At 39.5% G+C, this 26,277-nt stretch overlaps 1 protein-coding gene across 2 annotated transcripts; it reads right to left on the bottom strand.

The window, feature by feature from the left end:
* Positions 1-508: 508 nt before the first annotated feature.
* On the bottom strand, positions 509-25,714 carry ero1b (endoplasmic reticulum oxidoreductase 1 beta). 2 transcript variants are annotated; one of them, XM_034129675.1, is made up of 16 exons: positions 25,229-25,714; positions 21,343-21,462; positions 19,485-19,568; positions 19,101-19,142; positions 17,513-17,595; positions 16,084-16,157; positions 15,260-15,380; positions 14,981-15,027; positions 13,084-13,095; positions 12,961-12,987; positions 11,478-11,570; positions 9,510-9,756; positions 8,629-8,698; positions 7,030-7,116; positions 4,643-4,776; positions 509-4,042 (listed from the first exon to the last, which is right to left on the bottom strand). In XM_034129675.1, the coding sequence occupies exons 1-16, from the start codon at positions 25,409-25,411 to the stop codon at positions 3,982-3,984; spliced, it is 1,485 nt and encodes a 494-aa protein (XP_033985566.1). In that variant the 5' UTR covers positions 25,412-25,714; the 3' UTR covers positions 509-3,981. The 2 variants fall into 2 exon arrangements, with proteins under 2 accessions (XP_033985566.1, XP_033985568.1); XM_034129677.1 differs by lacking the exon at positions 25,229-25,714 and adding an exon at positions 23,812-23,990.
* Positions 25,715-26,277: the final 563 nt, after the last annotated feature.

The following is a 26,277-nucleotide window of genomic DNA, read 5'->3' as shown; positions in this document are numbered from 1 at the left end:
GACCCTGCAGCTACTGTCTAAACTAAATACTGCCGTGATGAAACGCCATATCATGGATTATCAAGGATTCTTTCTGAAACAGTATGGAGCTCAAAGGCTTTCTCTCTTGCCGGTTATACCACAAGGTGAGTTCCTTTTTATTTCCTGCTTCTTCACACACATGCTCTCCAGTACAGGTTAGCTCTGAGTGTTAGCGATGCTAATGTAAACACCGACCATATTACGTCCAAAACAGTCGGGCATTGTTTCTGATAGCAACGTTTCTGATTGGGCCGTGGGTCCACATTTCAGATATTACGTCATATCGGACGAAAATCTGGATCAGCTCCGTTGTAGCCCCGTTTTTAGAGATTGAGTACGGAGGAAAAGAGAGAGGGTTTTATTTTCTGACGCTGCGTGAGTTCCCTGACACACCAGGGACATATATTTATGTAGAAAAGACATCAAAAAGTGCATTTTGCATGATAGGTCCCCTTTAAAAGCAACAATAATAAATAACCAAAAAGAATTCAGTGATGTCCAGAAATATTTATTCCTCTTTTCAAATAAATATACTCAACAGGTACACACATCAACATGGTGCAACTATATATATTCTTAAAGATCTGTAAGCAAAACAAAAGAAAACTGCTGCCTTTTACAAAAAAAACTCTACAGGTTTGGATCCCAACACGAAGAGCCGGAAGGTCTGAAGAAGGTTTGTCTCTTTCCTAAATCGCAATTTAGTTTTAAGGCTGACGAGTGTACGGGACGTCCTGCTGCTGGAGGGCATGCAAGGCTCAGAGGAGGACATACACATGTCTCTCTCACACACACACGTCTCTCTCTCACACACACGTCTCACACTGTCTCACACACACACACTTTGAGCATCATATCATTCCTGTCTCAATCCCACACAGAAACAAATAAATCAGACTAAATTATTTAATATAAGAGTACTTTTATCGAAGCAAAGAAAATGGGAAATCATTTTTATTTGATAAAAAACTGAATGCCTGCTTGTGAAATGTAATACTATTAATTAAATCAGATGTGTATTTATTTTGAAAACCCATCTTTTCTCGATCTATGACGTGTGACTTTCTGGTAGAAAGAAAACTAAGTAATTCAAAAAATTTATTTCAAAAATCTTGGATTATATGACAGAAAATAAAAGTGGTCACTTCCATCATTTAGTTTAACATGTTTGCCCCCTCAATCAACAATAAATATAAATTGCATTAAAGCAGAAGATGGGACTTAACGATTATTATGAATCTTTAAATTGTAATTTTTTCAACAATTACATATAAAGTACTTTAGACTAATCCTCTTAAACTATATGACCAGGAAAAAAAACCTTAAATATATCTGATAACGTGTAACATCACGTCTCTTTTTTATCAATATAATAATTAATAAACTAAAACATAAAACACTTTCTGGGCATCACAAACAAACAAAAACACATAAATAAAGTAGGCAACTTAAAACTCTTTGGTCCACGTTATGCTTTCACTGCTGAGCGAAACAAAACTATATCGACAGGAATCTGAATAATCTGTAAAATCGCCTCGTAAATCCATCGTAGCCTTTGTATAAAACTTTATTAGCAGACCACAAAGCCGCAACCACCACAGCTGGAGAGTGACGGCAAAGAAAACAGCCACTAAATGAAGTCTATTATATAAGATGTATCTATTGAACTCAATTTCGAAAGCACCTGTTTCTTAAAATACAAAGTCACATTTTATTTAAAAAGGGGCCCTATTGTCCTCATTTGTATTTAGTGTCTCTACTGGGACATGTCTCCGTGCTTTAATGTTCAAAAAGCTCTTTATTTGTCTCATACTGCCTGTGCTGCAGCACCTCTTTTCCCCCTCTGTCTGAAACCAGAGCCCAGTCTGCTCTGATTGGTTAGCTGGCCGACTCTGTTGTGATTGGTCAACAGCTAGGAGATGTCCCGCCCCTTAGACATTTTGGATTTTAAGCTTAGAAGACCATTTACACGCACAAAAACGTATAACACAATACAGGAAAAGGGAAAACCCCAAACAGCATGATAGGTCCCGAGTAAGGTGTAAAAATAGTAGACTTCATATATTTAGTTAAGCATGAGAAACAGCTGTTTTTGTTTGATTGACAGGTGTGTCAGCCTATGATATTCAGCTGTGGTTGTTGCAGCTTTACCCATTATTCCAAAATCTACTGCACACTCCGTAAAACATGGCGTACGTCAGCAAATAGTCCTTTGCTTGTTTGACGTTGCTTACCAACTGTAACTATTTAATCAGCTTGTTCACCGTGTCAAGTTATTCTATGTTGTTTCAAAGATACATCTCTCTCAAGGTTAAACACCTAGAAGTTTGGTGATATTCTATATTTTTCCAACAAATCCAAAAAAACAACAACTTAGAAATGGATGTATCTACCAACATGTATTGTGTGTTTGCATCAAATCATGATTCATCTTCTTCCTCTGTGCCACAGAGATCCTTTTACATCCAAAACTATTCAAACATAATGCACCATTTCCTCCTGTTTGAGAAAATCACTCGTTTGTGTTTTTTAAAGATTTACGTCCTCATGATCCAATTGGGTTAGAGCTGTAGACGCCAAAGACAGGAAGTCATAACATTATACGAGACAATCTGTAAGAATTTAGATAAAGAATAACTCCAGACTCATGCTTTCAGGAGAATGTTTCTGCAGAGCGCTGGACATTAAAGTTGTTTTTCTCTCACTCCTAGAGGCTCCTGAAACATTGTGAGTCACCTCCAGCCTCCTGCTGATCTGCAGCCGCTCCTTTAAACCCAATCCTCTCCTGTGCAATCACACCTCCTGGGTCTCTCATGTGGAAATAACCAGCGTGAAATAAACTCTAAAGCATCTCAAGAACACCTAATAACTCTATTTGTCCTATTTAAATAAATCTATCTTGATTCAAGGTGTGCTTTAAGACAACATGGCCGAAGCAAAAATAAATGCCGAAGAAAAGGAGGCGTCAGCTTTGCAAAACACACGGCAGCGACTAGACAGACAGAAACATGACTCATCAAAAAACTAAGCTTAGAATTATTAGCTATTATCGAAAGAGAGCAAAAATCTGCTACAGTATCAAGGTGAGCAATGGAATCAAGTCATAGTCCATTATCTTATAGCTGCAACTGTTGATCCACACACACACACACACACACACACGCACGCACACAGTGTTCTAGCGAGCTGACATGTGTAAAGCCTGAGATGGTAAACTCAAGCAGATTGGTCCAAATCCTCAGGCTTCGAGCAACAAACGTCAAACGCCGGAGAAGATGAGGAGAGGAAAAGGAAACGGAAAAAAAAAAACAGGCAGCATAATCCTCAGACTCACTTTTATCTGGAAAACCGTTTTGGCTGAGTCCTCTCTCAGGAGAAAGTATTTCTATATCCTTACAGTAAAAGGTTTGACTCGGGTTCACATGAGTGCAAATCCAACAGGATGTGATGTCGGCAGAGGGCGGGGTCAGCAGGAAAGAAAACATTAAATTCACTTCCTGTTGGACACACTTCCTGGTCCCGGCGTTCCAAGTCTGTCGTGTCAAATTTGGTCAGTTTCGTCACTTCCTTCCAAACTTTGGATCATTTCCTCGGGGTTTGTCCAACACCACAGACCACCTGCTGATTTTACAGGTCAACGTCTCAAAGGAGAACAAAACAATGAAAAAGGTTTGTCAATGGCCGACAAGATTTACAGCAGAAAGAACAAGAAGAAGAAAAAAAACGTTGGGAGTTTTGACGTAGGCAAGAGGGGGCGAGAGTTAACATTCAAGACCTGCCAGACGGAGGAGGAGGAGGAGGAGGAGGAAGAGGAGGAGGTATAGAAAGGAGAAGAAGAAGGTGTTAATGGTTCACTGCTGATCCTGATGTCCATGAAAAAGGCCTTTTTCTTGGCTGGATTAGACTCCTGCAGGTCTCTGGGGGCGGAGCCTCCTATTGGCCAGGTGAGATCACCTGCTGTTACCTGTTGTCCTTCAACAGCAGGCGGAAACTGTGCAGCTGCTGAATGCTGGTGGACAACCTGAGAGAGAGAGAGAGAGAGAGATATGTTAATGTTGTTAACTTTCATCCCAATAAAGCCCCTTTGAATTGAATTGAATTGAATTGAATTGAATCGAATCGAATCGAATCGAATCGAGAGAGAGAGAGAGAGAGAGAGAGAGGTGGTGAGGGTGAGAGAGAGGTGGTGAGAGAGAGAGAGAGAGAGAGAGAGAGAGAGAGAGAGAGAGAGAGAGAGAGAGAGGTGGTGAGGGTGAGAGAGAGAGAGGTGGTGAGAGAGAGAGAGAGAGAGAGAGAGAGAGAGAGGTGGTGAGAGAAAAGTGACACAACTAGTGCAGCTGCCATTTTGCACTGAACAGAGCGATGGGACAGCAGCACGAGACCTTTAGAAACAGCATGAACCGTATCAGATGTCATGCTGCGAAAGCAACTTCATTCAAATTAAATGTTTTAACTCATCGACACAGAGACTTTTTTGACAATGTTTGTTGAATGTTCTCAAACATTCAACAATATGTTCATCATATGTTTTACAGGACGTTTTAGAGATAATAAGCTAGTTGCCTTCAGTCCAAAATGTCGGTTCTGTTGCAATCTAAGGACCAATTAGCCTTCATGTTACCTGCCGAACCCGTTGAGTAAGGCCACGATCTCCTGCCGGGTCAGCTGGAAGCCTTTAGACGGGCTGTGCTCCGGGAGGTTCTGGATCTCCTTCTCAGAGAACAGGATCTTCAGAGCGGTGCCCAGACCCTGCGTCTGCACACCAAACAACACAAGGGGAAACTGTGAGAAAGCTCTGGTTCTGCTTCAGTCAAATCATCGATACAGCAGAATGATTTGGCTCTAATGTGCCTGAACCCAAACTGAACTGGCTAGTTCGGTCTTGTGTCCTCATGAAGTCAAATATATGAAAAAGGTTCAGAGAGCTATGTAAGGGATAATGTGCAGCGAGGCGGTCATTATGGGGAAAAGAACACCCCATTATTCTTTTCCCCATAATGACCAAGTCGCTGCACATTATCCCGCTTATTACACGGCCATACACAAACTAACGACTCGACTCCCAATATTAATTGAAATGATTTTATTGACTTAAAAATAATCGTATTTCTTCCGCTAAGAAAAAATAATTCCGTTCCACGGCGCACCAACGGCTGGAACTGCGACAACAACAACTTTACGGCAGCACTGTCCAACTCTGTTCACAGTTTCTGATCCACTAACAAGTCCCTAAACTCTACAGAGCTCATACCGTGTTCCTGTTATGGCGCGTCTCCACTACAGCGCGGAGCCCCGTTTAAGAGAGCTGTGACGTCAGCGGCCCGTCTTTGGTTGCGTTTCCACTTGGCCTAGTACCGGCCGGCGGGTCCTAATTCACAGTTTTTCTGGCCTCATAAAATCGTGGGTCTAGGGCCAGAGACAACGAGGCTGTGTCGGGCTGAGTATGCTAAACTAGTGAGAGAATCGCTGGCAAGGGGGCTACAACTACAACAAGATGGACATATTTGACCGTGATTTAATTGTAATACACGTTTCAAAATGATGCCGAAGTAACAACATACTGATACCGGTTAGTAAAAACCATGAATTAATGCTTTGTCAAGTCTGCAGACAGACGGCAGGGGAAAAACCTTTTAAAATGCGTGTTTTCTAAATGGAGATTGGCTAAGCTAACGCAGTATATGCTCCGACCGTCCACACTCACAACAACGGCCTATATAGACATAAATAAACCAGCGACTGTATTCGCCATGACACAGGCAGTCTGTGGTTTGTACTTGTTTAACTTTTGTCTAGTTTCTGAACATATATGAGGAGCTGTGAGCTCTGAGTGCTAACAGCTAACGGCTGTGTTGTTTTTCTGGGGTTCTCATTGAAGATGACGTCACGGCTCCGCCTACACTGCGTTACCATAGATACTACCCCAGTTCCTAAACTGTAATGGAAATGCGCCATAAAGTGAGCCAGTCCTAACGAGGCCTAGCCATACCGAGCGAGGCCGAGCGAGGCCGTGTAGTGGAAACGCGCCATTAGTGTTTACTTCCTCTCTGCCTTCTTCTGGTGATTTATCTGACGTCCAGCGCTCCGTCTTTTACCCTCTTTTACTTTCTCTTTCTTGATCCTCCTTAGCAACGGCAAGAACTGCTTCGATAGCGTTTTTGAGGAGGTTTTTGATTACAGATTTGAAAACATTGTTGCTTGCTTTAAAAGTAGCACAATTCATTATGTCAAAGCTTGGAAAGTATCTAGATATCCCTGCCCTAATGCCAAAGGAACTGGCAACTGAATATGTTTTGCCGTTTGATGTCTATGTTTGGACCGTTGAGTAAAAAAAGGACCGCAGCTCCGTGTTGAGGGTTTCTGCCCCGTTACTTCTCCGCTGTTTTCTTTTTTCTTGTTCCAGTTTTCTTTCTGCAGACGTGAGCGTCCTTAACAACGGTCAATAAGTCCTTGACAGCGGTCTGTACTACTGGATTAACAACGTGTCACGTGTTCTGAATTGACCAATCAAAATCAAGTATTCAAGCCATGTAATAATAACTTATAACAAGTCTGAAAGAGATGTTTTAGAGGTTGACAATGAGCTCCTCTAGTTCAAAGGAGACGTGGTAGGGACTTGCGTTTGGAATAGTATGTATTTTTATTCTTGTGTTTCCATAAAAAGAGAAAACTAAGATGCTTTTTCAGTTAACTCTAACTTAATAAACCAGATACATTTTGTCAACGATACAATTTGAGCTGAATTGTGGTTTTCTTATTGTAGCTTTTTTGTTATTGAAATAATTTGTTTTCTTTTATAGTACGCATCATGTACTTAAAAAACCTCATTGAGATGTGTGATTTAATTCAGAGATCTGGAGACAGTTTTACTCATCTCTTTTGGGAAAGTGGGATTTGTTTTTGATCGATGGTAATAGAAATACAATAATAGGATCTCAACATTTTTTATCTGTGAGATCTGTGAGAGTAAACATGGGGATCTAAAAGCAGACATTAAAGCGAACTCACCTGCAGTTTTCCCCAAAGGCGACATTTACTGCAGCCGACGCAGTCCATGATCCGGGAGATGTTTTTAAAGTGGAGGCGAAACTCCTCCTGAAGGATGGAAGAGAGGAGAGGGTTAGAGTCGATTTAGGACGCATAGATTTATGATTTTAAAGAAATGGTAAAGAACATTCAGGACATGTTAGTTAAACCTGGTGTTACTGATGAGCTGAATTACAGTATATTACAGATATTTAAAATAAATGATTCCACAAATAAATAAAATAAACAGTTGGACTTCTGGCTTTGACTGCTAATTATACCAAGAGCAAACACACATCACAACAAAAAGGCACCTGCCCTGTCAAACAATGGTGGACATCACACACACACACACACACACACACACAAACACACAAAGGCCCTTTCTCATTTCACAAATTTCCCCTCCTCGACTCCTCGGTCCTCCGGTAGTGACCCGGAAATGGATTTCAGCGCGCCATGTTGAAGGACATCTCATTTCTCTACATGCACATCGAGGACCGAGCATCGAGGAGGCTCTCTGGAGGAGCTCTAATCGAGGAGACACTGATGGTTCCTCCGCGCTAGTCCGCGGATGCATTTCCGGCAACAGAGATGTTTAAAGAGCCGGACTTATCTCAGCCAATGACAGCTCTGCATGCATCCCCTGGATATTATTTGATTTACTGCTTTCATCGCGACGCGATGTTTCCAGTGAGAACAGCTGTGAGGTCCGTGCAGAAAGCAGAGCAGTGTGTATAATATATATCACTCAGTATAACAGGCCTACTCTCTTTATTTGCTTTAGTTTAGTAAATATCTACAAACAAAGAGTCGATATTTTTCTAAGACCATTTAGTGCTTCACATAATAAAATACACAACGGCTGTAGCCTGATTATATGCTTTAGGAGCTGTAGGTGCGTGTTTAACAGTGTGTGTGTGCGTGTGTGCGCGCGCAGCTGCGGCGGACAGACAGGTCTCAGTTGGTTTGGTGTCCTCTGCTTACTTTTAATACTTGTAAATAAAACTTTTGGCCCGTCATTTATTTTCCTCCTTGTAGCGACCAGAGAGGGGAGAGGGGGGGGGGGGATATATCCAGTCTCTGATAGTGTTACGTTATTATGCTGCGAGTGCTCTCATACTTGTTTGAATCTGAAATTGTATATATTTATAGAAATATATATAGAAATATACATGTGTGTCCGCATAGCCTGTTATTGTCTCATTATACCGCACTGTGAATGAATTCAAAGTAAATTTATAAGTCGTCATGAACACATCTGTCCATCAGACAGAGGGCTGCTGTGCCTCCTGTCATCATTAATGGACGTCTCTTTAAAATGACCGCTCAGAGGAGAGGAGTTCTCATTTCTCTAACCGCCTGCTGCTTCCCCTCCTCTCTCCTCGGCTCCCCTCCTCGATTCCTCCGCTCGCATCTCCTGTGGGCGGGACTAAGACACGAGGATAGGAGTCGAGGATAGGGAGTCGAGGAGGGGAGTCGAGGAGGGGAATTAGTGAAATGAGAAAGGGCCAAAGAGAGAGACTCTTCCGTCTGTGTGTTGGGTGATGAGATATTGGTTTAGATTTTGGATTCACCTACCTTTAATATTTTGGCTTCAATTTTTTGTCCGGCGAACATGGACTTCTCATCAAAGTGCATTGGGAAAGTTCTGGAAAACAAAATAAACCGTTAGTCTTATAACATCGACTAAGATTATAAGTAACCTGCATAGCGTGTGTCATAATGGATCCCTTGTCTTTTAACTGCAAACCAAATACGGGTACAAATAAATAACCAGAACCAGAGTTAATGTTTAATAAATATATTATTTTATTCTGTTAAGATATACTTTTACATTTTAGCCAAAGTTTAAGTCGGGAATTTAGTTTTAACAAAGAGAGAGAGGTTGTTTATCCTCTGTAAGGGATCAGAGGACAGATACATTGATACCTGCTTACAGTTAGGAAGTTATGCTCATATTTATAATAGCGCTTTAACTACTAAAATGATTATTTCAATTAATTTGTTATTTCCAACTATGTTTAAAGTCTGAAAATAGCAGGAATTATTTACATTTAAGAAGAATGTTTTGTCCCCTTTGCTTTAGAAATGTACTTAAACTGAATAACTGCTCATTAAAATAGCTGCTATTTCATTTTCTGTCAATCAACTCATTGATAAGTGAAGCTGCAGAGCTGAGGCTGAAAGGAACTAACACAATGAGAATTGCACTTTGGTAAAAAAGGTGTTGAGGATGTGATGTTTTCAGGTAAATCAAGAGGTGAACACTTGGATTACACATTTCAAAATTAAAACTATTTAACCACAGATGTGCACTTGCATGTATTTGATTGGACAGTGCAGAGAGCCAGCGCCATCAAGTCAAATTCCTCATACTGTGTAAACCTACCTGGTGATAAACCTGTTTCTGATTCTGATTGATCAAAGTGAATTTTAGTAAACCTAACATTCCCTCTTACTTGATCTCATCGAAGAACTGCAGCAGCAGCTCCTTGGTGTTTCCGTCCTCCTGCCGGTTCCCGGTGTAGAGGTTGACGAACGCTCTCTCGAAGTACGGAGAAACCTTAGAGAGCGCGCGCAGCTCGATGAGGTACAGGAAGTAGAGGTTCTTCAGCCGCCGCGTGCCCTCGCCCTTCGTCTCCGCCGTGTCGAAGCGCTGACGGAACTCCTGAACGTTGGGACCCCAAATCGACCGGCCCCAACCCTCTGAGGAACCAAACACACAAACACAACTTTTACTACACGATACAACACGCAACACTTTGTTTTAGAGATTTAACACACTGTTTAAAACACTGAAGCCCAGAAACACAAGTGAAAATATGTTAAACTGTAATCAGATTAATTAAAAAAGGTATAAGTCGGGCATTTTATCTTTATCTAGCGGCTCTTTTCTGACAAATATTAACTTTATTTCAGCATTCTTGAACATTTGTTACTGTGAAAATGATGTTGTTGGACATGTTGTTTAATTTGTTGCTTCTGTAAGGTCCCCTTTAAGTTATTCAGCCCTTTTGACATTGACATTTTATCTTAAAACTGCAGAAGAAAAACCTTGAAACCGAGTCAGGCCCACTGCAGCCGTTTGGACAACATTTAACATTGAGAAAATCCTTTATTTCTTTATTTATTTGTTTCTCTGGCAGGGACATTGCACATTAATAAACACTTAAAACATGAAATAGGCCAAGTGTAAATATGCCGGATTTAGCTTTGAGCTACTTTCCATCCGCAGTCCCTCACATAAAACATTAAAGGTCCCATGTCATGGCCATTTCTACTGATCATGATTCCATTGTTGAGGTCTACTAGAATAGATTTACATTGTGCAATGTTCTAAACTCACATTGGTTTCTCATACAGCATCTCTGTAAAGTATGTGTATTCACTCTCTGTCCTAAACGCCTTGTTGGAGCTCCTGCCCCCCCCCCCCCCCCTCCCTGTGAGCCGTCTGCGAGACAGCGAGACACAGCGAAACCCAGCCCGAAACACACACACACACGCAGCCTGGCTGGGAGTTTGTGTTTGTGCTCAGGCTGAGTTCCGCGGTGTCTCGCTGTCTCGCCGACCCCACACCAGTGAGCCAGCTCACAGTGTCCTGCTCCTCGCAGCAGCGAGCCTCGCAACGTCCCGCCGTGTGTGTGTGTGTGTGTGTGTGAGGAAGTCTGCGGATTGGTCCAAACGTAACGGCTCCGCGGACGTAACGTAACGGCTACGCGGATTGGTAAATCTGGACCAATCTGCGGAGCCGTTACGTTACGTCACTATACCAGAAATACGTCACTATACCCCAGAAGTAAACAATGGAAAATGAGAAATCTCCAACGAGGCGTTCTGGGGCAGCATAGACAGGTCTTTTCTGTGTTAGAGTTTTACTCCCTACAGGGTGTACTTTGAGGGTTTGTGACTCTGCAGACCGTTTACATGCAGAAAAAGCTACATGACACACAAGGGGACGGGTAATGACCGGAAAAGCATGACATGGGACCTTTAAGAAAACGAAAATTACAAACATAGCAGTACAAATATATAAAATGCAAGAAAAGTGCAAGAGTAAGAGTAGAATACCCAAGTATTTAGGACATGGTAATTCATTTACAGAAGATGTTCTCGATATGCCTTAAAGTAAGGTATCAATATGATTTTGTAGGTAGAAATTCAAGTATCATATAAGGAAATGTATAAACACTTAACAAAAACCTAACTATAAGCTTTATTTTTTCCTTTAAAATAATAATCACATCACTAAATGATGCCGAAGTAACAACATACTGATACCGGTTAGTCTGGTGCAGCCTGTAGTCGTAATGAAATCCTGCCGACCTCAGTTCTGGTTTTACGTTAGGTTGAATTAAGACTGAATTAGCTTTGGTGTCACAGGGGACAAATGAAAATAAAGCTTAAAGCTGTAGTGAGATCAGTCGTACCGTCCAGCAGGTACTCGGCACACAGGTGGATGTTGATGCTGCTGTGGAGGCCCGAGATCAGCCGGTAGAAAACTCTCTTCTCTAAACACAACCCTGAAAACGAGAGGGAGAGAAAGAAGAAAGGAGGACATGTGTTGATTTCTTAGTATAATAGTTTGCTTTGAATAATTAAGAGGAACTTATCTACCTATGCAGATGTGATTTGTCCATATTTATAGACTTCTGTTTTTGAATTTGACATTTCTTCCTCTGCTACTATTGTAATGGAGGTGAAATGAATATTATTAAAATGCATCTTCATTCCAAACACTATATATTTGTTTTAACATGAAACGGACGAGAAAAAAAGCAAGGAAATTAAAATATTTAAGATACAAAATAAAACAAATGTTCTGTAATTTTGGGATGAAAAATTCCTTAATCCATAAATGCTTCCACATATTTTTCAGTTGATCAGTGTTGATTCACATTTGACATCCAACTAATCCAACACTCTGACTCAGTGTTTCCGCCAGACCAGGGCTGAGAGGGCGTCCACCCCGAGAGGGGGGGGGGGTGTGACGTCACGTCGTGTCACGTCGTGTCACGTGACTTGAATTTTGAATTGAGCCGTCCCTTATAGATACTATCTCTTTACGTATTAGTGATGGGAATTCCGGCTCTTTTTAGTGAGTCGGATCATTTGTCTCGGCTCACTAAGAAGAGCCGGCTCTTTCGGCTCCCAAGCGGCTCTTCATGTTACCACAGTTTACCAGAGCCTCAGTTTCGCCGCTGCGAGGCTCCGGCGCTCGCAGTTCACGCGCGTGCTCCACTAGCACCCGCCCGTCAAGGCTCGCCGGCAGTACACTTTCCGTCACAGGAACACGCTTTGCTGGCGGCGAAAATAAGCCCACCAGACTCCTTTGCCCCTCCAACAGAGGGATGTCCTTGTCCTTTTTCCTTTTCGTCATTTTAAGCGACAAAAACTCTCGATCTTCTCTCGAATTATAATTTTTTTTGGACGCCCTCGGCTCAAGTTCAAATGACGGTAAGACGCCCCCCCTGGCGGAAACGCTGCTCTGACTTCTTTGTGGAGTCTGATTGATCTGAAGCTGAATTTGCTTTAGACCTGATTTTAATCGAGCTGCACCGCAGATGATTGACATCTCTTTGTAAAAGCTTTTTTGTTGCCCTCTTTGTTCCAAAACACACTGATGTTTCAGCAGACTGCAGAAAGGAGAGAGGAGCTAAGAGGCTGCTGGAGGCGACAGCATACTTATCACAATATGACAAATCACTATTAATTGAAGTTCATTCAAACGAAATGTAAAAATGCTTCACGTGTCAAATCCTTACATCCCGTGAGATTGTTCTAGGTCAAGAGCTGCAGGAGGCAAAGTTTTAAAAGGAAGTATGAGGTTGTTTGTGAACTCAAACATAAAGGGAGATGTCACAGAACATTTCATTTGGGGAAGAAAAAGATAAAACAAGAGGAAGTTCTCACCTTCGAGCCACGTGTAGAAACCCTCTCCTGCAATGTGAGCAACATAAAAGAAAAACTTCATCAGTTGCTTTTATAAAAAAAACTAAAAATAGATTCACATGACGACAGTTCAGTTTTACTCACCATCGTCGTCTCCTGAACAAAGAAAGAGAAGAAGAAAAGGAGAGAACAAAGCTGTGTAAGATATCTTCTATTAATAAACACCTCTGCTACATTACAAACAGATAAACAGGCGATCTCAGGAAAAGATGCACACATTAAAGTGTGCGTGAGAAGTCTCAGCTGCAGGCTCAAGGTGAGGTTTCTACAGAAATGTCTTTTAGGAATGAAAAAAAATACAAATCTAAACATGTCAATGATTATTTGACTTGTTTATGCTGATCAGAGGCAGATTTAAATACAGTATCATCCATATAGTAAGGGCGGTTTGTCATTAGACTTGTGCTAGGGGTATTAATACAGGGTACATGCAGGAATCCTGAAGTCAAATGTAATACATTTTAAGACCTTTTTTAAGACCCTTTCCATACATTTTAAGACCTCATCGCCACTTCGAGTTTTAACCGGTTACCTTGGCGACACACTTTACCTCACATTTACTATATACAGTATTGATTGTCCTTCCTCCTTATCTTCCAACCCTTTGGACGCAGACTTGCATTTCCCCATAACGATGTTGTTTAACAACCGGCGTAAACGGACCTTCGTGCGCTATCAAGCAGTGAGCGTGAGATGTCCTGTTCAGATGACGTCAAATCCAACGGGATGCCATAAATAAACTACACAGAATCACACTACACATCTACGCAATGATTACATTCAGGCAAACTGTAGAATACAACCTCTTTGGACAATTGATATACTTATTGAAAACAAGCTACAAAATGTAATACCTTGGGAAATGCAGTTTAATACTTTTTAATAGCCTTAATTTTCGCTAAATTGATTTATCAACTTTTAATACTTTTTAAGACCCCGCGGACACCCCGTAATATATATTAAATAATATAATACTGGATGTAATGTAATGGCTGTTTAACTGATTGCAAAAGTGATCAAAAATAAGTGAATTGATTGCATTTACTTGGAAGTTTTTCATTGTTTTGCAAGTAATTTATTATTTAGCACCATTTGCAATATTATTATGTCGTCTTTTAGGAATAAACATGTCATTATGTTGTATTTGTACAATCAGGAATATAACTGGATGCCCCATTTGACTTACAAACATAGATTCCAAAAGATAAGCTATTTTAATTTTGGTGAATCAAATTAAGTTTTATTTATAAAGCACATTTAAAAGCGATTTTTGGTCGAGCCAAAGTGCTGTACATGTAATAAAAACACATTACTACAATCACAATAAAAGACAATCATTTACAAAGACCTCTAAGACCTATTGGGACATTATGTTTAATGTAATGGGTAAAATGTGCCGTCTCACGTGAGGCATTATGGGTAAAGATGTGGATTATAGATATCTATAAACCACTTCTCTCTCATATCTCAGATAACAAGCTGAGGTTTCCATTTTCACTTCGTCACATTGAACATCCTTCAAAGCTTTTAGACACTCATATGGATGTGTTATCAACCACACCATGTTGACACTTAACCCTTTTAAAAAACACTTTTGACTTACTATAATAAGGGTTATTATAATCAGGATTATAATACATAAAACAAATAACAGCCTTGAGTAAAGAGAACAATAACTTTGCAATATCCTAATTTGAGGCCTATCATTGAATGAGTTTTATTTACAAGAGAAGCCAACTTTCTGTCAAATATTGTTTAAAAATGCAGCTGAGCAAAAATGAACCTTAAACGTAATGAAATATAATGAAAAACCTGAACGCATAAACAATTAAATAAGTGCATAATATTGAATATGACATTTGATTCTAGAGTTCAGTGATTGCACACATGATAACAAGATTTTCTATTTAAGCAAAAGCCTGAGTTTTAGTTTGTTGAAACAGCAGCTGATGAAACAGATATTGATTTGTCTCTGACTCACCTCTGCTCGGAGCCAGAGGGTTCAGAGGTCGGTACACCGATCTGGGTCTGAAGACAGAACACACACTTTTATTAACCATCAATAATCATCACAGAGGACGATTTCCAACAGCTTTAAATGTGGACATTTCTAAACAAAAGAAAAAAAGAGAGAGAACAGAAATCACTTTTTCTTAGACGCTCTATAAAAATGTATTTTAGTTTCAGTCCGTACATAACCAATTCATTCTTACTGTAGAGTGAGAGAGAGTGTGTGTGTGTGTGTGCGCGTGCGTCTCACTTGAAGCAGTTTTCCTCGTAGATGCTGTTCCAGACTCTCCAGGCTGAAGGTCCTTTGTATCCGGTGTATCGCTCCGGATTCAGCAGCAGATCCACATACTCAGAGTCTGGAGCGGTTTCATCTAACACACACACACACACACACACACACACACACACACACACACACACACACACACACACACACACACACACACACACCACACACACACACACACATAACCACACACACACCACACATCACACACACACACACACACACACACACACACACCACACACACACCACACACACACACCACACACACACACACACACACACCACACACACACACACACACACACAACCACACACCACACACACACACACACACACACACACACACACACACACACACACACACACACACACACACACACACACACACACACCACACACACACACACACACACACACCACACACACACCACACACACACACCACACACACACACACACACACACACACACACACACACACACACACACACACAAAACATATTAGACTTCAAACTACGGAGAGCATGATGACATGTAAGCGAGCTTGTTGTGTAAACATGGTCAGAGTCTCTGGCTCCACACACATACAAAGTGTTGAACAGAAACAACCCCATCCTTATTTATGTCTTCTTTACCATTACATGTTTCTGTGAACAAGTGGAAGATTTGTTGTGAGGGTTGGTGTTAGATGAAAGGTCAAGAGGGTGGTAAAAAAACAGGAATATCCAGAACATTTCATGGAAAACGTTCCAGTAGTTCAGATAGGTCTGAGGGAGTGAATGCTCACCATCGAGCTCACAGAAGTGATCCTGAGCATCGTCGTGTTTCTCCCAGTTAGCGAACGCCTCTTTGCTCTGGTTACTGAAACAGGAAGTCATAGACATTTATATTAATCACAGAGGAGAAACTATCACAACATTTTAAGAATCCAAAACAACTTTAAAAGTAACTTTCTGTTATTAATATCTGAGATTTTCAGACATTCATTTTTTGAAGACTGTTTGAATAATGACTCATGACTGAGATCTGATCTATTGCATATATTTACACATTTGTGCATTTAGACTTTATTAAGTATGATACAGAAAAATGCCAAACAACTGAAATCTAGTACAAGCATGAAAGTATCTAACAGTATAACTATGAACGATTACTTTGTAAAACTCAAGAAAAATCACCCTTTTATCAATAATACAAGTCAGAATAATCAATTGTTCTCCTTAATAATAATAATTAATGCGATAGGCATTTCTTACCATACTATATTTATTATTTGGGAACATGGAAGAACTGTTTTTTCATAAAATACAATTAAATATATATTAAAAAAATAGTTTATTTTACAGATTTGTGCCTGAGCAATCCCAAAAACCACTTCAGAGGAAACTTCAGGGATCCACAGCGTCCCTCTTTTTGAATAATCAATTCCACATAAAAAAACAAATCCACCAGCAGCTTGAGATAGATGTTAAGAAATAGTGAACGATAGAAGGAAATGGGCTTCAAATACGTCCATTGTTATATAAACACAGCCCTGATGTTACTTTATGTGACGGTGCACAGAGGAGGAAAGTATTTTCTCTCTTCCTGTTATTCTCACCATTATATTTTTAGACTTTTTGGTTGAGCAAGTCTTTAAAACACATTGTTTTATCTTTGTCGTTTCAGCACGAATGTATCTATGGTTTAAATATCCCTCGACTCAGGTCAGTCAGCTGAGAAACCTCCAGCAGCTGCACATCAGATGTTAGTAACCAAGTCAAACATTCACTATCAGCTGTGAAGCCGCTTTGCATTTTGGGTAAATGAGCTGCTGCAGCTGACCGTGTAAAAATAGTGTGTGTGTGTGTGTGTGTGTGTGTGCAGTGGGAGATAAAGCAGACAGAAGGGTTGTGTGTGTGTGTGTGTGTGTGTGTGTGTGTGTGTGTGTGTGTCCGAGCATTACTATACTTGTGGGGACCTAAATCTGTTTACACAGTCACGTGTGGGGACTCGCCTCCCTTATGGGGACAAAATGGAGGTCCCCATGAGAGGAATCATTAATTTTAGGGTGAAGACTTGGTTAGGTTTAGGGTTAGGGTAAGGTTAAGGGTAAGGGTAAGGGTAAGGGTAAGGGTAAGGGTTGGTTATGGTTAGGATAAGTCTCCAGGAAATGCATGTCAGTCAATGTAATGTCCCCTGAAGTGATGTATACATGGTGGGTGTGTGTGTGTCACCTCAGGGTGCTGTTGATGGCGCCCAGATTTTTGGCCTGTTCACACTCCGTCACGTCGGAGACCGTATCCGCTGGCTGGGAGTACTGAGACAAAAAACACTACAGCTGTCAATGCCATGTTTATAATAAGAAAATGTGGATCTGAAACTGACATTAAAAATAAGCCGATGTCTGTAAATCAGAATCAGAATAGAGTGAAATTAAATAAATAAAAAATGTATTTTATCTATGTAAAGCCCCCTAAGATAAATGCATGTTGTGATATTGGGCAACACAAATACAATTTGATAAACATAATTAATTTAGTAAAATGTCCAAAACAATATAAAAAATATAGAAATACTTTTGTTAGCTGTCCAAAAAGATGTTTTTCTGAATAAAATACAGTTCAGAATTGACATATTTTAAATAAATGGAAACAGGGAAATAATGAATAAAAAAAGAAACTGAGGTTTAACATTTAGACCACGCTTTACTACAATTTATAAAACATTGTACGGTCATGCAAGTCAACAAGTGATGTTTTTCTTTGCACTGTTTCTGTTTCTGATTTGATGTAAAGCGTCTTTGAGCACCAGGAAAAGCACTATAAAAATTCAATGTATTATTATTTTAAAGCAGATCGAAGAGCTCTATAATTAGGTCATAAACTCAACTGAGTCATGTGTGAGGTTTTACATGGAGACAGTGTATATAGCCACATTTTCAGAGATCACCAGAGAACCTTTATATAGTGCTTCACAGCTATTTCCTATGTACAATTTCATATTTAAAATATCTTAAAATCCACTGTTAACCCTGCAATCTAAGCTAACTGAAGCTTCCGTCAGTAAGAACATTACAAACCAGTAACAGCCACTTTTAAAGATTGAGTTTGATGCTCAAAATATATATTTCAGGTATCACTTTAAGCCTCATGATGAACCTCCCCACTTCCAAACTGCATGCTCCTCACATACTGCTGAGGTGGCAGAGGAGTCGTGTTTTCTTTCATCTCTTCTCGCTGACTAACAGTTTCCCAGCCGACGGTCAGTGAAAAACATTCGACCTCGACTGTTACAGATGTCAGAACACTTCTGGGTCATTACAAGACAAACACCAGGCCGCGAGCCAACGAACACTCAGTCTGTGCGTGGAAACTAGCAGAGCAGATAAGCTGAGTGCTAGGAGAGTAAAGAGAGTGTGTGTGTGTGTGTGTGTGTGTGTGTGTGTGTGTGTGTGTGTCTACAGAATCAGCTAATGAGACAGAAAGTGGTGGAAAAAAACGCAGCTGGTGCTAAACTCCATTTGGTTTTCAGTCCACAGATAAAGATAGTTACAGAGTTAGATTCACTGCATTGCATTTTCAAACCAACGCTGAGTTTATCTACCATCAAGAATATTCTGTGACTACATTGTGGTGGAGGTACACTTCTTCTGTGCAATATATAGATTTTTGACAGCTCAATGTTGTTATTCGCTGTGTTTATTTCCTCGCTGTTGGACAAATAAAGGATTTCTCATTCTGTTTGATCCCGTTTGTTTCACGCTGAGAGAACAGAGATAACCTTTTGAAGTTTCAAACCCATCATTTATCTTCTCAGTCTCACCTTGTTGTAGTTCCCAGACTTGATGCCCACTGGGATCTGGCTCTGTAGAACAACACAGAGAACAACAAATAAACATACACAATCAATAGGAAACAGCTTTAACATTATTACAATTATCTGAGTGAGTAAATCAGTGTTTTAAAAAGCATATATGTTGTGAAACTAAAGTAATATGCAGTAAACAACTTAACATGAAAGTACAGGTAGAAAAAAAAACATGACGATAACTTAAGGGATCTAAAATAAATCCAAACTATTGCTTAAAAAGTTGTGTTAATTCGTGTGTGTGTGTGTGTGTGTGTGTGTGTGTGTCTGTGTCTGTGTCTGTGTCTGTGTGTGTGTGTGTGTGTGTCTGTGTGTGTGTGTGTGTGTCTGTGTACTGACCTCTGGACAGGGCTCCACATGGCAGTCTTTGATGGCACAATGTCCGTCGTTCGGCCAGAAAGGACACGGTCGCTTCAAGTTCACCTGAAAAAAGAGACAGAAAAACATCCACATGAGTTCATGGTGCTTCATATCAGAGAAGTTTTGCAATGTGACACAGATAAGATTACATTTAAATCCATTATTATTTAAAAAGCAGGTTCTACTAAACAAACGTCTGTACTCCTCGTTGTTTGTGTCACCTTAATCATATTTATTTTCTAAGCAATAAGTCTCTAAGGCCAGGTTATACATCCAACATACTTACTTAAGCGAGAAATAGCTTTTTTTTATATTAAAATACATGTCAAGAAGTCAGATTCAAGTCAAACAAAACACTAAATCCTGAATCTCTACTCTCTATCTCATGATACTATCAGTGTATCCTTCTCACAGTAATATCTCCGATTGTGCTCCTCCTACAACAGCGTGTCCTCTTCAGCGAATGCCAACATAACGTTAGCTCGAGCAGCTACACTCATTATGTCGCATCAGACATGACGTGCCAGCAGAGGGACATTCTTAACCTAACTCAGCAACTTGGCAGCAGTTGTATCAGAACATGATTTTACTTTTGAATGCTATGATTACACTTAAATATTAAGGAATAACGTTTAGTACACCACTAATGTAACCTCTCATTTAATCTAAGGTCAATTTGCCATATGTTCTATTAAAAACTAGGACAATGTGCATAGCCTAGGCCCTAGATGTTGACTTCTTTCCCATTCATTCTAATAAGTGCTAAACCAGACACACACACACACTAAATTAGGCAACTTCCTCAGAGCATTCAGCCCTCTTTTCCTCCTGTGGCACCAACAGACTGACACAAACAAAGCATTTTAAATATGCTTTTCCAAAGGATGTACCTGGATTGATGCTTTGTTTCTGACGATATGTTCATGTGGCAGATTATTTCATCAGAGCAGAAGGTGTTATCAACGGTAGACGGAGCAGAAGTGTAAAAATAAAGCTATAAACGTCACCAGAGGATACAATGGAGGTTTAAAACTGTAGTTACAGTGTTCACTAAAACACATTGTCTCTTGCTGTAACTGCTCACTGTTGCAATAGTTTGAGTATTTCACAATATTTCAGTCATCCTTCCTGTTCTGTAACAGGATCATAAAAACAGCTTTATGTGAATTAATAATAAAACTGCTGTTGTTGTTTAACGTGACGCCTTTTTTTGACAGACCTGCACCAACCTGAATATCAGGGCGTGTCCTCGGCTGTTTACACCAGCAGACACTGTCACTACTTGAGAAATGTTCTCATGCAATAATGTGAGAATTTAACGTCTCTGGAGTCTTTAAGGACAGCGCAAAACTTGAAAGTGAAGGGACATCATTTACACAGATTTTCTGTAGTACTGTAGATGATTGATTTGAACTGATTTTCAACGCTTATATGTCCTCACACATCCAAATTGTATAGTTTTTCTTCTTTTTACAAGAAGAAGCTGATCACTGGACTTTACAGTAAACAACTACATGCACAGAAAACACAAGTGACGAGAAAAGGATGAGAAATGGAAAATGAGCGTCTCATGAGCTAGTGTCCCTTAAAGTAAACAAAAACAAACAACTTAAATAAGAATTAGATTTTAAAATTGAAAACTGTTAACTTTGCATGAATTTTCATATTTACGACTTCTTAAATCTGATGCTCACCCCTTTTTATAATATAAAGTGCAGAAGTTCAGACATGACGTGAGACGTTGAGTCGTATTTGAGAACTACTGCCTTCTTTTACGCTTGTATTCCCGAGTGCAAGAAGCGTCTTATTGTTTTTACAGAGAAGTGGCAGCTCTTACTCTGTAGTATCTGAAGTAGTCTTTCTCCGTCAGCCTCTTGATTCGAGGGTAGATCTTGAAGTTGTTGAAGACGTCGATGCTTTCAACGTCACAGAAGCAGTCGTCCAGGACTCCCGTCAGCTGGAGCAGAGCAAAGAGAAACAGGGAAATCACACATGAAGAATATTTTCTCAAAAACACAGAAAAAAGACAGAACAATAACCCCAAAAAAGATTTTAGATCCTTAGCAAGTTTTCAATTTGTCCTCTACTACACTTTTCTGCATCTGCTTCACTGTCTTACTCACTAATGTGTCTCCGTTAATTAATTACAAATAGCTGAAAGCTGTCAGAGGGAAAGCCAATGACAAAGTTCAATTAGCCTGAAGTGCACACGCTAGATATAAGTACAGATAAAGCCAAGAGGACATTTTTATTATCAGATATCAAACTCAATTCTACATGGACTGGAATCTAAATCACCTGTATTCTATAGAGTTACTTTTTCCATTAATCAAGATGAGGTTGAATAATATGTGCATTTTTAGCTTTCCTGTAGATATCAAAAATACATAATTATTACAATAAAAGGTGCCACAGTTTTATAAAACAGAAAATATTTCCAAACATGACATCGAAGTCAACTCTGAAGGATTCAATCAATCGATGAAACAACATTACACACACAACAACACAGACTATAACACCCCTTGTTGTTAAATACCAACCAACTATGTGCAATATGTGCAATATATATATGCCGTTAATAATATATACCTGGCTGCTAAATCCTCAGAAGTGTTACAACAGGATGTGTGTTTTGTAATTCTTTTGAATGCATGCTTCTTAGGTAACATTAAGCTGTCTTTGGCTCTTTTCTGCTGTTACAATGTAGATGCCCCCTCTGTGGGACGAACAAAGGTATTCTGATTCTGAACATTAAGGATATTTGTATAATTGTGTAAAAGATGTATTAGGCTCTCCTTCTGCTAAACACTAACAACTCCACTGGGAAACCACTTTCCCCTTTTCACAGCAGGAGGCCCGCAGACACACAGGCTGTTGTCTACCTGCACTGCCATACATAATACATCCACCCCCTGCTGTGTGAGGGCGCACAGTGCTGTGTTACCTGATCCCAAACAGGTCATACAAAATTCAGACCTCCCTCTGATCATCACAAAGGATACACCTCAATCTCCAGATAAATGTGTTTGACCCGAGGAGCAACTAAACAACCAGAGTTTGAAATCTGAGGAGAGTTCGGTAAACAGAGGGAGGTATTAAAGGTGGGGGCGTTAACACCACCCTGTTGCAGTAAAGAGGCTTTGGATTGTCTTATAATTTAAAGTTAGTAGTAACCAACCACCACCTGTAGTTTTAATCCAGAGCACACAAACCTGGTTTAGGGGGCTAAAAAACAGCTAACCTGCCCTGAACACAAACACTGTTGAGAGGGCATTTTTTAACACCGTCATGTTTTTGGTAGGTTTGGTATTATCACAATAAACAAGACGCAATTTAGAAACCTTTGTCGTATTAAACTGATGATTCTTTTCTTGAAAACAGACTGATAATCTGTCCATTAAATGTAAGAAAATAGTGAAAAATAACCGACAGCCCAAGTTGACATCAAAATGGGATCCAGACCAAAATTCTTAAAAAGGTACTAAAAACACTAAAATAAATACTAAATTATGTAATCATACGTCCCCTTGCATAAATAAAGGAAGACTAAATAAATTAAAATATCAACATTGTGTGAATTTCCTCTTTCTCACATGATTATTATTTTTATTATATTTTTTTGAATCCGGCGATCTTTTTTTTTTTTTACTATTTACAACAATAGTGGGCACAGCTTGTTCAAGGTACTAATATTACAAAAGATACACCAACATACTGTGACTATACCTCCTATATTGTGGAGAAGTGATACACGAGGTAGTCGATTCAGAGCTTTGTTAATGTCTCTCTCGGTTTAGTTATTTGCATAAACAGATACATTTCCTAAAATGACCATATCAGTGTTTCCCCATGTGTTGTTCCCCCAGGTCACATCACTGACAAATATGTATGCCTGGAGGGAAGGTAAATCCAAAATCTAAATCTCTGTATAATAACTATGGCTAGATGTGTTTTATTTTAAGTGCCCAATTCAATATGTAATACATTATAATTAGGCTTGGTTTTATATTGAATACAACTACCAAGGAAATTCGAAGAAAATGATTGAGCTGTAAATTAAATCACTCTTTCTTCTAGTCTTAAATGACCAATGTTTTAAATAAACAAATGTGAAATTAATGTATTAGACCAAATTAAATATCAGAGTATGACCAAGCATATGGAGCCACTTTTCTGTTATTTAATACAACACGAATAATACTGCTATGATCTTATCATCTACTTATTGAAATCTTATATCTAGTATTGTATTATACAGACACATCTGGGAAATCTCAGTAAAGTATAGCCACATTAACCAAACCTCTGTGTGAAGTTGTCCACCGAGCAGTCCACTGAGAGCCACGAGAGGCAGGAAGAGGCAAATCCCTCTCAGCATGCTGTTGTAATATCTCTACTTCTGTTTTCTGTGTTTTAGCTTCAAATCAAAACTTCCTCTATGTAAACTTTCAGCCCATATGTCACAGCAGCAGCAGCAGCTCTGTCTGTGGACTGAGCTGTCATTACAAACCTTTCAGTGCCAATGCCAACCCCCCCAAATGGCCCCGCCTCCAAACAACCAGCTGTCAACAGTAAATCCCGCCTTCTCCACAAGCGCCCTACTATTGTGTAGTCCATTTCCGGGTCAGAAGCGGTATACACCGCTTGTTGGTAGCGGGGCAAAAGACTACAACTCCCATGAGAGGACAGAAGACGGGAGCTATGCCTCAGCCAATCACGTTACACCACGCTTTTCTACTTGCTAATAGAAATAACATCAGTTCAGCAGAAAATCCACAACATAACAATTTGATTATAACACTTCTATTTGTATGTATTGCTTTCAATAATTATCCTATTTTAATTTTGTTTAAATCCTCGAAATAGTCTTCATACGGAAGTTAGGTAAACCAGGAGTAACGCAGTAAATACATATCAATTATTACATAATGTGACAGTCGCTTAATGTGTTTCAATGGGACGTGAAGAAAACACAATCGTTCGCTAGTAATACTCATTTAGGAAATCGATAAAAACATTAAAAGAAAAAAGAGAAACGTCGTTGCTATTTGCCAACCATGTCTGTAGTTTCCGGAATAAATAAAGACTGCGTTTGTATTTGATTACTGCTAGAATATATAAAAAAAGAGAGCTTTAATGTCACTTTCACACACGAAAAGATATGGAGATTTGTGCTTCTTTTTTTCATGTATTTAATATTACAGTCAGAAAACAGAAGACCCCGCTGTTCTTTTGAAAACAGAACAAGAGTGATTTGATCTGTCATACATGCACAATTAAAGAATTGAGACCAGTAATGTTAATAAATAAAACCTAAACAAATCCTACACCTTTTCTTCCTGCGGTTTTATTCCAGGATGGATATTGTTGCTGCTTTACTATCTTTAGTCTCTTTTATATTTACAAAATGGCATTTCCTGCATCTCCATTCAATGTGTTTTTGATGTTTTGTGAAGCTACGTTTGTATTTTATTACTGCTAAAATATATACAAAAATAGAGTGACTTTCACACACGAAAAGAGAAGGAGATTGTTGCTGCTAGCTTGCATCACACACACTGTGACGTCAAATTAAGATGACAGCAGAAAATGCTAGAATATTTCCTGAATGGAGAGGCTGTGTCGTATTGCCACGTTTAAAGCTTTAGAAACCAAATATACAACCGTTATAACATCGTTTGACTCTAATGCCACACAAACACTGTTTTAATGTTACTTACATGGCAGAAGCAGCTCTGGTCCTGGCTGTCTGGAGAAGGAGAAGCTTTGCTCGGTTGCTCGCTTTGCTGCGTTTTGGGTTTTACGCTGCTGTCTTGTTGAAACCAACCCAAACAAACAAAGTTCCCGAATAACAAGGCCAGCAGCAAAACACCAAACGCTAGTAAAGTTGCTTTCCACATCATTCACTGTGCTGGCGGTGGGAAAATAAAGAAAAAACAAGTATGACTTCTGTCAGTTGTCCTGTCTGTGTGGCGACTTTAGTACCAACGGTCGCTAGCTGAAGTTAGCATCCGCATGCTAACAGTGGCTCTGAAAATAAGAGCGGTTGAGCGAACTGAGCAGCCCGGTGTTTGAAGAGCCTCAGACGGACATTTAGAGGTCCAATTGCCCTGATAGAATCGGAGACATTTATTTAAGATGATACATAACTGGAGAAGTTTATGTGTACCAGCTTCCCCCCTTAGCATCAAGTTAGCAAAACAACACAGTGGCTTTACTTCCGGTTAAACATTTTCCAAATAAAATACCTGTGATAGTTATGTAGACGGTACTACATGAAGTTTTCATATTCACTTCAACATAAACTAAAGTACAAAGTTAAACACACATACAATACTTTTGGAAAATAATAAAATCATCCAAAACACCATAAAAGATCAGAGATTTCAATGAAATGTTGAACTTTTACACAAAAAAAATGTATGTCATCTTTGTGTTTTTTTTACTACTGGTTGAACAAAACAAGAAATCACAAAGATCTTAATTTAGAGGCATTGTAAAGGACGTTGTTCACTCACTGTTGTAAGATGTCTAATAGACACATTATTGAGACAATAATCAGCATATATATTTTTTATATAGGCTAAGTGTATGTGTGCATTGAGGGTAACAAGAACTGAGAGTTAAATGTTGTATTGTCTACACATACTCTGGCAATAAAGCTGACATTGAATCTGACAATATATCTTGGTTGGTCATTATAAGGATGTTATGCTGACGTTTGATTAGTATTGAGCAAATTGATTGTGAAAGCGTTTTATTTTGAAAA

The sequence above is a fragment of the Trematomus bernacchii genome, unplaced genomic scaffold (genome assembly GCF_902827165.1).
Source record: "Trematomus bernacchii unplaced genomic scaffold, fTreBer1.1, whole genome shotgun sequence".
NCBI lineage: Eukaryota > Metazoa > Chordata > Actinopteri > Perciformes > Nototheniidae > Trematomus > Trematomus bernacchii.
Note: the sequence above shows the minus strand (reverse complement) of the source record. Positions and strands in the feature narration are given on the sequence as shown.

What these genes read in the sequence shown, in the direction of transcription:
- ero1b (XM_034129675.1), bottom strand. Translation starts at nt 25,411, where the DNA reads ATGATGTGGAAAGCAACTTTACTAGCGTTTGGTGTTTTGCTGCTGGCC. An exon ending in ACTACTTCAGATACTACAGA is followed by an intron (nt 19,569 to 21,342) that starts GTAAGAGCTGCC and finishes CTCTTTTTTCAG; the next exon opens with GTGAACTTGAAGCGACCGTG. An exon ending in TGCCGAGTACCTGCTGGACG is followed by an intron (nt 9,757 to 11,477) that starts GTACGACTGATC and finishes TTGGTTCCTCAG; the next exon opens with AGGGTTGGGGCCGGTCGATT.